Source organism: Colias eurytheme, chromosome 24, assembly GCF_061535395.1.
Source record: "Colias eurytheme isolate Ceu_HAF_F1 chromosome 24, ilColEury1 Martin Lab GWU primary, whole genome shotgun sequence".
NCBI lineage: Eukaryota > Metazoa > Arthropoda > Insecta > Lepidoptera > Pieridae > Colias > Colias eurytheme.
In genome coordinates this window covers 7,302,504-7,315,941 of record NC_143003.1, presented here as the reverse complement: position 1 = coordinate 7,315,941, position 13,438 = coordinate 7,302,504, and the positions used below count along the sequence as shown (strand labels likewise).

Below are 13,438 nucleotides of genomic sequence, written 5' to 3'. Positions count from 1 at the left end.
AGCTAGCAAATATTTTCCATCAGTGAAGGCCTTTTTTCAACTAGCATCTCAGATGTTTGATCAGAGTAGACTTTTTTAATTAAGAAATCGTGTGTTCGCGATTTGTCTTCTATTGAATTAAAATTTTATGCAACCTTTCTACTTTACAATAACACCACTACGAAACTTCTCAGATTGAAAAGAAAGAGAGAATACCTTACTTTTCTCTACCGATTATAAGACGATAAGAAAATCAGCCGATAATAAATACTTATTCCCATTTCCAGACAACCATCAGTGAAAGCATCGAAGCCACCACCAAATCTGGCTGAAGGGATAGAATCTGCGTTCCTGAACATAGAATTTTCTGGAATCGTCGAGTCGGAGGAGCAACGTGATTCGGACAGTGATACGAGTGATGATGATGATCAACTGGATGATGTGTTTGTGGAGATCAGTAAGTTGATGAATAAAAAATAATAATGTGGTTATTTTGAGGTAGGTTTTGAGTAATTTGAAGTGTTATGGACGGATTAAATATGCAAAATATTTTCTATTGTGTTTTCTGGTAGCTATATTTTACTGTTTGATCTCATTTAACTTAGTTATATTTTTTACTAGTTACGAAAAAAATAGTTTCCTGGGTTCCGTATTTATGCTTAAAAAGAGGGTAGATTGTACGTTACGCAGGGACATATTTAAGAACCACACCACATCTATAATTTCTTCTATAGTCTATGTATTAATATTTAAATTAAAATACTAATTTAACAGACGGTGTCCCACGTCAAATAAAACTGGAGTGGGTGGTGTGGAAGCGGCGGTACATAGCGACCCAGGGCCCCACGCCGGCAACACTGGACGCGTTCTGGCGGATGATATGGCAACACCGCGTGCGGACACTGGTCATGATCACTAACTTGGTGGAGAGGGGACGGGTGAGTGTGCTTGTATTAAAAAAATATAATAATTTTTAGTGAACGAAATCGTTGGAATGTTGAACCGTCCTGCTAATTGAGAAAATATAATTAAATAATTAATTCATAATTTTTTATCTTGAGATATAGATTAACCAGAACATATGCTTTTTAGTTATAATTTACACTTATTAGTTTCAATACATAAATACATTTGTAATTTTCTATTCTATTTTTTGTACAATAAAGTGTTGTTATTAAAAGTAAATATTATAATAAAACTCTGAACTTCTTTTGAACATCTTTTTATTTCAGAGACACATAAACAGACATATTATACAAGTACATACTATGTAATTATTTCTGCTAGATCCGTTTCCTGCCAATAATAAACATAATACAAAATTAACACCGAAGTCTATCCAGCTTGACGCGTGATGAAATTGAAATATTTATTTCCCACATTCTCTCACACACAAAACACCTATTCACGAGTTAATATTTTTGAAGTGAAACTTCTTCAGGCGCGCTGAAAGTAAAATTTCAAGATCGCGCCCTAGCCATACCGTCACGCCATGGAGTAAAGAGCTCTTTGAATCTTGCCAGAGAAGTTTCACTTCTGACACAACGCTCTTTTTTATTATATTTTTCACGTGTTTCTTTGTATTTTGCAGCGGAAATGCGACATGTACTGGCCGTCGGGCGGGCGCGGCAGCTCCGCGGAGTTCGGCGGCGTGCACGTGACGCTGCTGTACGAGGATGTACGGGCTGCGTACACGATACGACACCTGAGGGTAACGCCCGTGGTTAGTGATTTGTTTGTAGTAAATGTAGTAATTGCATGAAAATAGGAAAATTTTGTACAAGTAGCGTCAGGCTCCGAAATTGCTTTAAAAAGGACACAAAGGTTCATCTTCATATCACTTGGTTAAACACATAACACACATAACACATTTAATAAGAATAAATATCAGAAATAAATTATAGTAAGCTTGTGATAGATGTGCACTAGGCAACGGTCGGCGAACGAATGACCCGAGTCTGCAGCAAGGGTCCTCACATTTATATAAAATCGCCGTCCGTTATATTCAAAACATTGATCGTGGCGCCGTCATACATTTATTGTAGTTGTGTGATGAAAAAAAAGGGAGTATTTTTGGTAGAAACGTGTATATTGCGTTGTTTTTGCTATTTTTTAAAAGGTTAAGGTTATTTTAAAACATTTACAGATTGCTTGTTCCATAATGCGTTATTTTTGCCGTATCTCAGGTGACGGAAAGCAACGGTGGGGAAGAGTCGCCCGAGCACAGCCGGCACATAGTGCAGTACCACTACACGGTGTGGCCCGACCACGGCACGCCGCGGCACCCGCTCGCCGTGCTGCCCTTCGTGCGGGCCGCTGCTGACCCCGGCACTGTGCTCGTGCACTGCAGGTACCCACATATAAGAGTCGCCCGAGCACAGCCGGCACATAGTGCAGTACCACTACACGGTGTGGCCCGACCACGGCACGCCGCGGCACCCGCTCGCCGTGCTGCCCTTCGTGCGGGCCGCTGCTGACCCCGGCACTGTGCTCGTGCACTGCAGGTACCCACATATAAGAGTCGCCCGAGCACAGCCGGCACATAGTGCAGTACCACTACACGGTGTGGCCCGACCACGGCACGCCGCGGCACCCGCTCGCCGTGCTGCCCTTCGTGCGGGCCGCTGCTGACCCCGGCACTGTGCTCGTGCACTGCAGGTACCCACATATAAGAGTCGCCCGAGCACAGCCGGCACATAGTGCAGTACCACTACACGGTGTGGCCCGACCACGGCACGCCGCGGCACCCGCTCGCCGTGCTGCCCTTCGTGCGGGCCGCTGCTGACCCCGGCACTGTGCTCGTGCACTGCAGGTACCCACATATAAGAGTCGCCCGAGCACAGCCGGCACATAGTGCAGTACCACTACACGGTGTGGCCCGACCACGGCACGCCGCGGCACCCGCTCGCCGTGCTGCCCTTCGTGCGGGCCGCTGCTGACCCCGGCACTGTGCTCGTGCACTGCAGGTACCCACATATAAGAGTCGCCCGAGCACAGCCGGCACATAGTGCAGTACCACTACACGGTGTGGCCCGACCACGGCACGCCGCGGCACCCGCTCGCCGTGCTGCCCTTCGTGCGGGCCGCTGCTGACCCCGGCACTGTGCTCGTGCACTGCAGGTACCCACATATAAGAGTCGCCCGAGCACAGCCGGCACATAGTGCAGTACCACTACACGGTGTGGCCCGACCACGGCACGCCGCGGCACCCGCTCGCCGTGCTGCCCTTCGTGCGGGCCGCTGCTGACCCCGGCACTGTGCTCGTGCACTGCAGGTACCCACATATGACATATAAGCTAATAAGAAGCCACCGCACTGTGTGGCCGCACCATGACACGCTAAAGCTCTGTGTGGACGGACCGTTATAAATCATTATTGCACACGACACAACAGGCAGATATAACTACTTTCTAATAGGGTACAGGTAGGATGCAAAAATGTTACAATCTATAACTAGTTTAGATCCGGCTCGAAGGACCAGTGAAGGTACATTTCAGATGAGACATCAATGAAATACTGATAACATATATATTATTTATTGATTATGACATATTTATTTATTTATTCATAAGTGATTAATACAATTTCCGATACTGCCTTATAAGTTAACACGTACCACACACAACAATAAATGATAAGAAAATGTTCTAATCTTACACACAAGTTTTAATTTATTAAATTTATGTTTCAGCGCTGGTGTAGGCAGAACGGGCACGTACATAGTAATAGACGCACAATTAAACCAATTGAAACTAACGGGGACGTTATCCCCGCTCGGGTTCCTATGCAGAGCGCGCACACAACGAAACCACCTCGTACAAACCGAAGAGCAGTACGTATTCGTACACGACGCCTTACTAGAGTACGTACGCTCTGGCAACACTGAAGTCGAATTCGCTAAAGCCAGAGAATACCTCGTCAAACTCCTAGAACCGATCTCGGAAGACGAGCTAGCGGTTATGGACCTTAGCCCGGTTAGAAATAAGAGCGTTAATGACTTGACAACTGTTGAGAATGACGTCACAAGCGTCAAGTCGAGTAGTGACAAAGATAAGACTGAAGTTATGGAAAACGGCAGTGAAATGTCAATAAAAACGGATGAATTGAACAGCGAGCCGAGTAAATCTTCGGATGGGCAGGAGAAAGAGGTGCTGGTTAATGGGGATGAAAGCGAGGGTGTGTATGATTTGGCGCCAAGATCTACGGACACGTATAGCAAGAAAATGGCGGCGTATAATAGTATGAGTGAAGAGGAGAAAGAGGAGATTAGGAGGTGAGTTTAATTTACACTATTATAGACACTTGTAAGAAAGAATGTGACTGACATTGATAAATTAGAAGGATACTTTTATTCCTTGAATTTTATAATTTATAAATGAAAATAAGAAATCATTCTTTAAAAAAAATAGACTTTATAGTTATATTTTTATTTTGCAGAGCAAATCGTGCAGAAAATTACGCACTGTTAGAGCGAATGCGTTCGTTGGCGAATCGACAGCCAACGTACCAAGGGCCGCCGCCTGTTAATTTGTTGGAAAAACAATATCAAGTACGTCATAATATTTAATTTATTTTTAATTAATGTGTTGTAAATCGGTCCTTGATAAATATATTAAGTTTGTGTTAAATCTGTTCGTATAAAGTGGGTCAAAATCGAGTTTGAAGAGTCACATACGAAAATACAAGTGAAGCTAATAAAAGCGTGTTAAAAACATGCGTTAATTTAGCAGAAATAAAAGAAACAAATCTAGACAATCCATCTCGAAGAATCAAAAGACATTACCTATAAATATATTATATTTTTCAGTTGATAACACGTTCATGTGTGGAGCCTAGTGTATGCGCACGCGCACCGCACAATGCTGAGAAGAATCGGCCTGGTGGCATTCTGCCTTCAGATTCTGCTAGAGTCATGCTCGTTCCTAAGCCTGGTGTTGAGGGTAAGTTTATATTATACTAGCTTTCCGTGCGTGGCTTTGCCTGCGTTTAAAAAAACCCGCATAGTTCCTGTTCCTGTGGGATTTCGGGGATAAAATGTAGCTTATGGCTTATTTTGTACCGTGTATTTGATTTTATTTAATTTAAAAGTGTTATTCGCAGATTTTTATGTTTTTTGAAACATCTTTTTTCGTGCCAATTATGTATTTTTTGCACTATATTTTCACATTGTTTTCAACTTCAACCTTTATTGAACAAGTGTAATTCTTTTGTACTTATAGGCTTTTCTATATTTTATTGCTACTTCTATTTCTAACATCAATTTTTTATGTGTCTTGTGTATTTTTTCCGTAGTAGAATTTCACATAGATCCTAACATTTGTGTGTACGTATATATTTTGCGTACCTACTAGCTTTTCACATCATCTCTAACATCCTTTTTTTGTGTATATTTTGACATTGTTTCTTTAATCTTAAGATTTTATTTTTAAGTGAAACTTGTTTAGGCGCGTTGAAAGTAACATTTTATGGCAATACCGTCTCGTCATGGAGGAAGGCGACGATTTTGGTATCTGTAAAACGATACTGTCCAGGGCGACTGTCCTCTGCAGCAGGTTGCAGTTGCCCATTTAAACGTTTTTTTTGGTATCTTTGAATGTTGTCTTGAATCTTGCCTAAGAAGTTTCACTTCTGACAAAATCGAGTTTAAAGCACACAACAAAGTGCTTGGCACACGCGCTCTTTTCTGTTGTGTATTAACTTTTCACCTAGACATGTATTTTTTAGTTCGAAGTAATTTTGTGAACTTTTTTTAATTTTTTTTTGCATTTTGTGCGTGCGCAGGCAGCGAGTACGTGAACGCGTCATGGGTTTGCGGCAGACGGCGCATGCGCGAGTACGCGGTGGCGCAGCACCCGGGTGGGGCGGGCGAGCTGTGGCGGCTGCTGTGGGACCACACGGGGCAGCTGGTGCTCGTGCTGCCGGAGCAGCCGCATGGGGACGAGGTCTGTAGCCCAAGGGGCGCAGCACCCGCTGATATGTTTATTTATTTATTTATTTGACTGGCCGGTTGGCTTGGTTGGTAGTGGCCCTGCCTTCCAAGCCAGAGATCGTGGGTTCGATCCCCACCCGGGGCAAATATTTGTGTGATGAACATAGATGTTTGCTCTGTGTCTGGGTGTTAATTATCTATATAAGTATTTATTTAAAATTATATATGTATGTTTATCAGCCATCTGGTTTCCATAACACAAGCGAAAGCTTAGTATGGGATCAGATCGTGCCGTGTGTGAAAATTGTCCCGAAATATTTATTTATTTATTTATTTATGGAACACACAACAATAAATACACATTACATTATATATTAGACATTATCTAATTAATTGTATCCAATGTATTTCTCAATTATAGGTGTACACAACATTCGCATTAATAACACTTATACAATTAAACATAAACGAAAGAAAAACATAATCAATATACTACATTTTTGTTGTAATATACTACATGTTTACACAAATAAAAAGGGCAGAATTTATATAACAGTGAAATAAACAATTCAAGTGTTATTACAACCAGATAAGATAATTATATATTCGATTTTTATATCTTGCAATGCATTACAGGATTGCGACGTGTTCTGGCCGACGGAAGATGACAGGGAGCTGTTCATCGCGAACTTCAGAGCGAGTTTTGTGTCAAAAGAAACATACGTGGCACATCGGCGGCCAGACAGAAAAGCAACCGAAACACCAGTGGAAGCACAATCACCAGAAGTCAATGGTTACAGGCGGCAGGAAGGCTCGGAGTGCGCGGACGATGAACGACTCATCCCAGAGAGCAATTCGCCAATCACAGACCCGGAACCGGCCTACCGCTTCGACAGAACAGAATTACGCCTAGATTCCTTAAACGGCAGCAGAGACCTATCAGCGCGCAAATCAATAGCCAACGGCGATCTATTCTCTTCCCTACAAGAAAAGAAAAACGGCCCAAAATCGCCTAGAAGCCCGTCAAAAATGTCGCTGAAAAACTTCAAATTGAGTTCGCCAACGAAGTTTAAGTTCCCCGAGTGGGGAGCGCGGTCAGCTGGCTCCCCACCAGAGGAAGCACCCCCTCCCCCTCCCATAGAACCTTCCCTAACCGTAGAAGAAGAAATGGAACTCCACAGGCCATGTTATTATTTCGAGCGCGTCGACAGTGTCAGTGACGATGTGCCCGCGGACAGAGTGATCGAAGTGACGAACGTTAGTGTGCATTCGTTGCAGGACGATTATCAATTAAGTGTTAAGTTCATACGGTGCTGTGGCTGGTTGAATGGAGATACCACGGAATATACTCCTGGGTCGCCAGATGATAATGAATTCGTGAGGGCAGTAAGGGAAGGGAGTGGGAGTGAAAGGGAAAAGGCGTTGGATAGATTGGTCGAGCCGTATAAGGACTCGTTTGCGCTGATAGAGTTCGTGGCTGGCTGCCAGATGGAGTATAAGAACGGGCCTGTGGTTGTTGTTGACAAGTGAGTATAGGCTTTACTTATTTCGAAAATGTTCTCTTTGGGTAAAATATAAATTTTCAAATTTGATTTAAGTTATCATTAATTCAACCTATAGAATGAATACAAACTGATTTTTAGTGTTAACTTCTCATCAATTAAACTAAAAATAGCGCATATTTATCTAAATTCAACTATTTTTATACCAAAGTCCAAACGCACCAATCAGTGTTAGTTATGAATGTGTAACATAGACAATGTGTGATACATAGACAAATTGTTCGCATAGAACATATTATGTATACAGGGTGTCCCACTATTGGTATACTAAGCGCGAAGGGACTTGTAGTCTTGCATACACTGATCATGTAAAAAATACTTAAACAACAAAATTAAGTCAAAAAATTATCGATAATTTTTTCCTGAAAATTCATATTTTCTTCTCTAGCTTCGCGCAGCCGGCATATACTGCTTCTCTAATGTGAGCATTTTCTCTATGAAAACATAATCTTAAACGATAGCTCACGTGCTGGTGGCAAAGTTGGGCGGGTTGCTTGTTATGGGTGTACACATAGAGTTTTAAAAATTCATCTATTTGAAAAAAAAATGCGTCTGGAATTTTATAAGTATTTTTTACGTACTCAGCGTATGCAAAACTATAACCTCCTTTGTGCTTAGTATACCAACAGTGGGACACCCTGTATACTCAAATAAAATAATGTATTTTAACACCTATGTATACCATGTTCACTTGCAAATAAACGATTTATTTATTTATTTATATAAAATTCTGTCAGACTGGGCGGTTGGCGCGCGCTTTCCTTCTGCGCACTAAGCGCAGCATGCGGCGGCGCCCGCAACCCCGCCATACACGAGCCGGGAGCCGAACACGCGCCCCCGTGCCGCACCGCAGACGTGTACTGCGCGTGCGCACTGCAAGCGCACGCGAGATCCTCCCCCCACCCCGCGCTGCCAGCCTTCCCCCCCCGGGCTTTGTTGGCCTGCTACTGTGCGCTGGCTGTGTACGGCCCGCGGCTGCCTGCGATCAGCTGAGCCCATAGATACTAAGGTAATGTATGTAGTGTGCATTACAAGCAGCATGCCCCCTCCCCCCACCAGTTATAACCGCAATTTGAAATTGAGCAGATTAACTACAAGGTAATTTGTGAATATGTAAAGAACCATAATTATAATAATTAACAAACAAGCCACTTGAATCAACACTTGAAAAATATTGTCCAGTCGATCTTACAAAATCGAAAACTAAAAAATAATAATAATAATACAATTACTAACTTAATGTTACCATTAATTTCAATTGTAACAAATATTTATAACATCTGCAAAATGATTATAGCACTGTCCCATCCCTAGTAAAACAACTTCTACCAGCTAACATCTTGGTCATTCGAAATAGAATCTTATGTCTCAATAAATAACGTCCATTTTCGTTTGCAGGTCACGAGCGCATCACAAAGAGTCTGATACGTAGTGTAAATACTCAGTGCGTTGTGCGGTAGCGAAGTATTATTTGACCAAACGTTGGTAATGCCGTATCCAAATGTTGGCCCACTGGTTGGCCAATGTTGGCCAATGTTTGTGATGGTTTATGAAGAACTCGTGTTGATGCAATTGAAAGTTTTATCAATATGTTTAAATATTTATATGTCACAGTTATTGTTCTAGAGACACATAGAAAAAAATTGCGTTTCTATACAAGGCCACGTATTACGAAAGTAATTTGAAGATTATTATCACGTTTAAATATTATGTCTCTGATGTCCGTGTGGACCTTATTTTATCAAGAAAACGAGTTGTTCGTTGAAATAAATAAAACATATTTCAATTCAAAAGTTTGTTTATTATCACATTTCTAAGCAAACATTGGCGCTAACATTGGCCATATCCTATATACATATAAAATATACGTAGTTGATGTAATTCATTGGCAAATAACCTAGATCAAGTTAAAGTTTCGTCTCTTATGTAATAAGATGAGGTTGTGTGAGTAATGTAAACACAAGTTAGTAGGTTTAGAGCGGACAAACATACAAAAAATGGGGGGAGAATGTTCTATGAAATAGCGTATTTATTAGAAAGTATAAATCAAAGATTAGTGAAAGTATTACTGGAAGCAATATATTTATTTTATAAGTACCCACGTGGTATTTTGATTTATAAAACTTAAAAATGGCCATATGTATGCTTATATTTTACATACAGGAAAATAAATAAACGATTTTCTTAAAGCATTCTCCTCCCATTTAAATGTACCCTGATGTATAGATATAATATATGTTTATTAAACGTATTCAAATTTATTAACAAAAACCTACCTAGATTTTTACCAATTTATCATATATGGTACAGCAGTTTAGCTATCTTAACTAACACACAGACTCTAGTTATTTAAATGCGTGTAATAAATATATCGAATAGTACAGTTCGATTCAAACTTAATGGCGGTTCGGAAGTTAGGTGCGAGTGCGCACACGGCTCAGCCCCCCTAGACAAGTGGCTTTCTATTAGCGTAAAGTTCAATAGAATAGATTATTAATGTATGAGATTGACGTAATCAATCGTCGTCGTCGTCGTAATCAAACGTCAATCTCATACATTCATAATCTATTCTATTGAACTTTACGCTAATAGAAAGCCACTTGTCTAGAGGGGAAGGTCCCTTAACGTCCCGCTAATACCTAAAATTGTTTTCTGCGCCTCGAATCGTACGATGTTCCGAGCTGCCATTAAGTTTAAATCGTACTGTATGCAGATATTGTATGTTTCTTGAACGGTTTAATGTATTGTTAAAAGTGAGATTATTCAATAATGGTTTTTATTAACAACCAAAAGTCATTAAATTGATTAAATGTTCGGCGTATACAAATATTGTAGAGGTAAAAATATTTCAAAATTCATCTAAAACGGTTCAGTGTATCCAAAGTGAAAACACAACACACATACGAGAGTTTGAGAAAAAACTCAATAAATACATATGTATGTTTGTACATTAAGCAATGTAACAGACTACCCTCAAATTAAATAAAATACACTATTATCAGTTAGATGCATCACTAATGCTATATTCCTATTTTGTAAAATATTTTTCTTTTAAACGGTTGAGATTTGACATTACTTATCAAAACGTCAAAATTCAACAGTCAGTAAGAAAATAATTTTACATTAAAAGAATGGAGCAAAACACATTTGTAATTGCTGTATTTAAAGATATTTAATTTATATCGGATGAAAATTAATCGAAAATACATTAAATATCTTTAAATGGGCAACACTTAGTTCTGATATTAATAAAAAACATATATCCAGGGTTTTTTATCTAGACATATTATAATAATAATATCCTAGACTTGTTTTGCTATTTTTCTATACTATGAAATTAAAGGCCCATTATAATCCAATAGAAAATATCGTAATTAGTATTAGGATACAGCTTTGTGTAAAAAACAACGCTATCTTAAAAAAACTAATGTATAACCCGTGCCAATAAAGTATTAAAAGAAGTGTCTTCTCTTTCACACTTTAATAAAACGAGATTAGCTATCTCGCTCACTCTAACAACGGTTACAATTGCAATATGCCTACATTTATTGGTACGAGTTATACTCTATAAACTACTCTATACATTGAAATTTACTCAATTAAAAATGGTGAGGTTGAGGTTGTAAGAGCAATCGAAGGAACATTTTGGATATAAAAGAACAACAAAATATAGGTATTAAAATTATATACCTAAAGATAAATGCATGTTGTCCTGACTGATCTATCAAAAGTTTACTAGATTTGATAATATCACATAAATAGATAAATCACATTACTCATTCTAAATATTTGGATTTCCAGTGTTAAAATTAAAAATTCGCGTTTAACTGTCCAAAATTACTAGATCATTAAATATTTAAACCATATATGGTCGAAATTCTTTCCAAGTCACATATGATAAGTGAAAATCGACGTTATTCCTATTAATATATGGTCCAGTATTCGTTAATCTATTGTATAAGGAATGCTTTTGATTGGTCAATTATGTGGTTTTGTTCGATGTATGATTGGATAAGGCTTTTCCAAGGAATGGAGGCGAAATTTTTGCGTATGTAATGTTATTCAAAATTAACTTCTAAGTGCAAAGAATAAAGTCGTAATTCAATCGATGTTAACGCAGATAAATATATAAAAACGATGGCAGCTTTCCAGTCACTTTGCATAATTTCCGGAGTAGGAATTATATTATAGTCCGGGATACATCGCCCATTTTTGCAAGTGATTACTATCAAGCTAATTTTTCGTGAGTAGCTTTATTTTGATGAGATGCCCAATAATTTCATGTACGAAACTCTCGATTGTGGTAGCTTACAGAGGTAACAAGGATAAAAAATTTTGATTTGACGGTTCTCAAATATTTATTACGCAATTTGTAGGACAATATGTCTGTTGAATTATATAAGTATTAAATAAGTGAAAATAAAAAAATCAGCTGGTTAGTAATCATTTATGATGACTTCGTTATCGATACACATTGGAAAGGGGGACTCTTTGATCAAACCATAGATTTTGTAGGACAAAAATATTTTTTCGAATAATTTAGATAATTATCTTGAGATTGAACAAAAAAAACATTCAGTTAGTACCTAATTAATATTTGAGAACCATCAAATCAAAATATTTTATCCTTGTTTCCTCTGGTAGCTACCACAATCGAGAGTTTTGTACATGAAATTATTGGGCATCTCATCAAAATAAAGCTACTCACGAAAAATTAGCTTGATAGTAATCACTTGCAAAAATGGGCGATGTATCCCGGACTATTACAAATGTATATAAAATATAGATTTATAGGTGTTTATCATGAGTTATCGATTAGATTTTTATTATTATTAGAACTTAATATTTTATATTGCAGTTTGCAGAATAGACATATATACTCTTTTGCCTTCGATACTAGTTTTCCGCCCTTGCTACGCTTGTGGTTTATATAACCATGGCAAATATATAAATGACTAAAAATTTATAGTAGTCTGGAAGTTAGTCCATAGTTTTAGTTTGATAACATGCCTAATACTCGATAATAGTGATTTTTATAAGTTCGTGTTATTCTCGATTAAGGAATTATACAAAGTGACTATTTCTGGACTTGAAAAAGTCGAGAATTTTAAGAAAATATAAGGATTACCGATGACCGTTGTGAAAGGCTATAGGTGTATATATGATAGGTGAAAGCGCAAATTTATATTGAGATCTTTCATATCATGGGAGGAGACTTTGTATCACAGTGATGAATTTTTAAAGCCTTTCTACTTATATTTGTTGCATCGGCTGTAAGTAGTCGTTCTCCGCTAAAATAATATGGTCTAAAAATATCCCCTCCATAAAGTCCTCCAGAGAATGTCAATTTACAATGCTCCCTTTTTACTTCCGACATAAATTTTTGACAGACTTCCATGGATCCAGGATACATTTTTTAGAACAACAAAACATTGGAGTTTTTTAACTTCTGACCTGTTCTGAAATAAATGTGTAATTTTACCTATATTCTGCACAAATTTAAGTAACATCTATACCAAAAAGGCTTTAAGGAATACACTAGTTTTTAGCACTGTGATACAGCTAAGTAATAATAACAGACTGGGCAAGGTCTCTGCACTGAAAGCTCTTAAATGTGCCATTTTAGGCTTAGTATATACGTAGTTAGTTTGAATTTTATTCCGTATACAATATAGATGTTTCGCTTAGCTCAATTGTTTTTATATTAACGCATTTTGTATTCGTATTAAAACTTCTTAACTTCATAGTCAGCCTCTTCGCCTTTTGGCAGTTTTTTTTATTGGTTACAAGATTTTGATACTTATCTCACAAATGTATAAGGGTGATCATTGATTGTCTTGTTTGTCATTGATGTAAGGTTCCAGATGGATATTCGATATATTAAGGGGGATATACAATAGTTGATGCATGATATTATGAAAGCTAGTGGGTGTTATTTTGTTGAATATGAATTTGTAACTTGATTTAC

General features: G+C 38.5%; 1 protein-coding gene across 1 annotated transcript in view; it reads left to right on the top strand.

Moving 5' to 3' along the window:
- LOC149898041 (uncharacterized) overlaps positions 1 to 9,078 on the top strand; it is a 29,568-nt gene extending 20,490 nt beyond the window's left edge. The window contains exons 11-21 of the mRNA XM_090115899.1: positions 267 to 436; positions 754 to 917; positions 1,571 to 1,702; positions 2,166 to 2,329; positions 3,671 to 4,252; positions 4,417 to 4,528; positions 4,787 to 4,919; positions 5,761 to 5,921; positions 6,545 to 7,434; positions 8,208 to 8,479; positions 8,869 to 9,078. Coding sequence (XP_089972025.1) covers positions 267 to 436; positions 754 to 917; positions 1,571 to 1,702; positions 2,166 to 2,329; positions 3,671 to 4,252; positions 4,417 to 4,528; positions 4,787 to 4,919; positions 5,761 to 5,921; positions 6,545 to 7,434; positions 8,208 to 8,463 — 2,764 coding nt within the window. The 3' untranslated portion in view covers positions 8,464 to 8,479; positions 8,869 to 9,078. The remainder of the gene's footprint in view (positions 1 to 266; positions 437 to 753; positions 918 to 1,570; positions 1,703 to 2,165; positions 2,330 to 3,670; positions 4,253 to 4,416; positions 4,529 to 4,786; positions 4,920 to 5,760; positions 5,922 to 6,544; positions 7,435 to 8,207; positions 8,480 to 8,868) is intronic.
- The last annotated feature ends 4,360 nt before the right edge of the window (positions 9,079 to 13,438 follow it).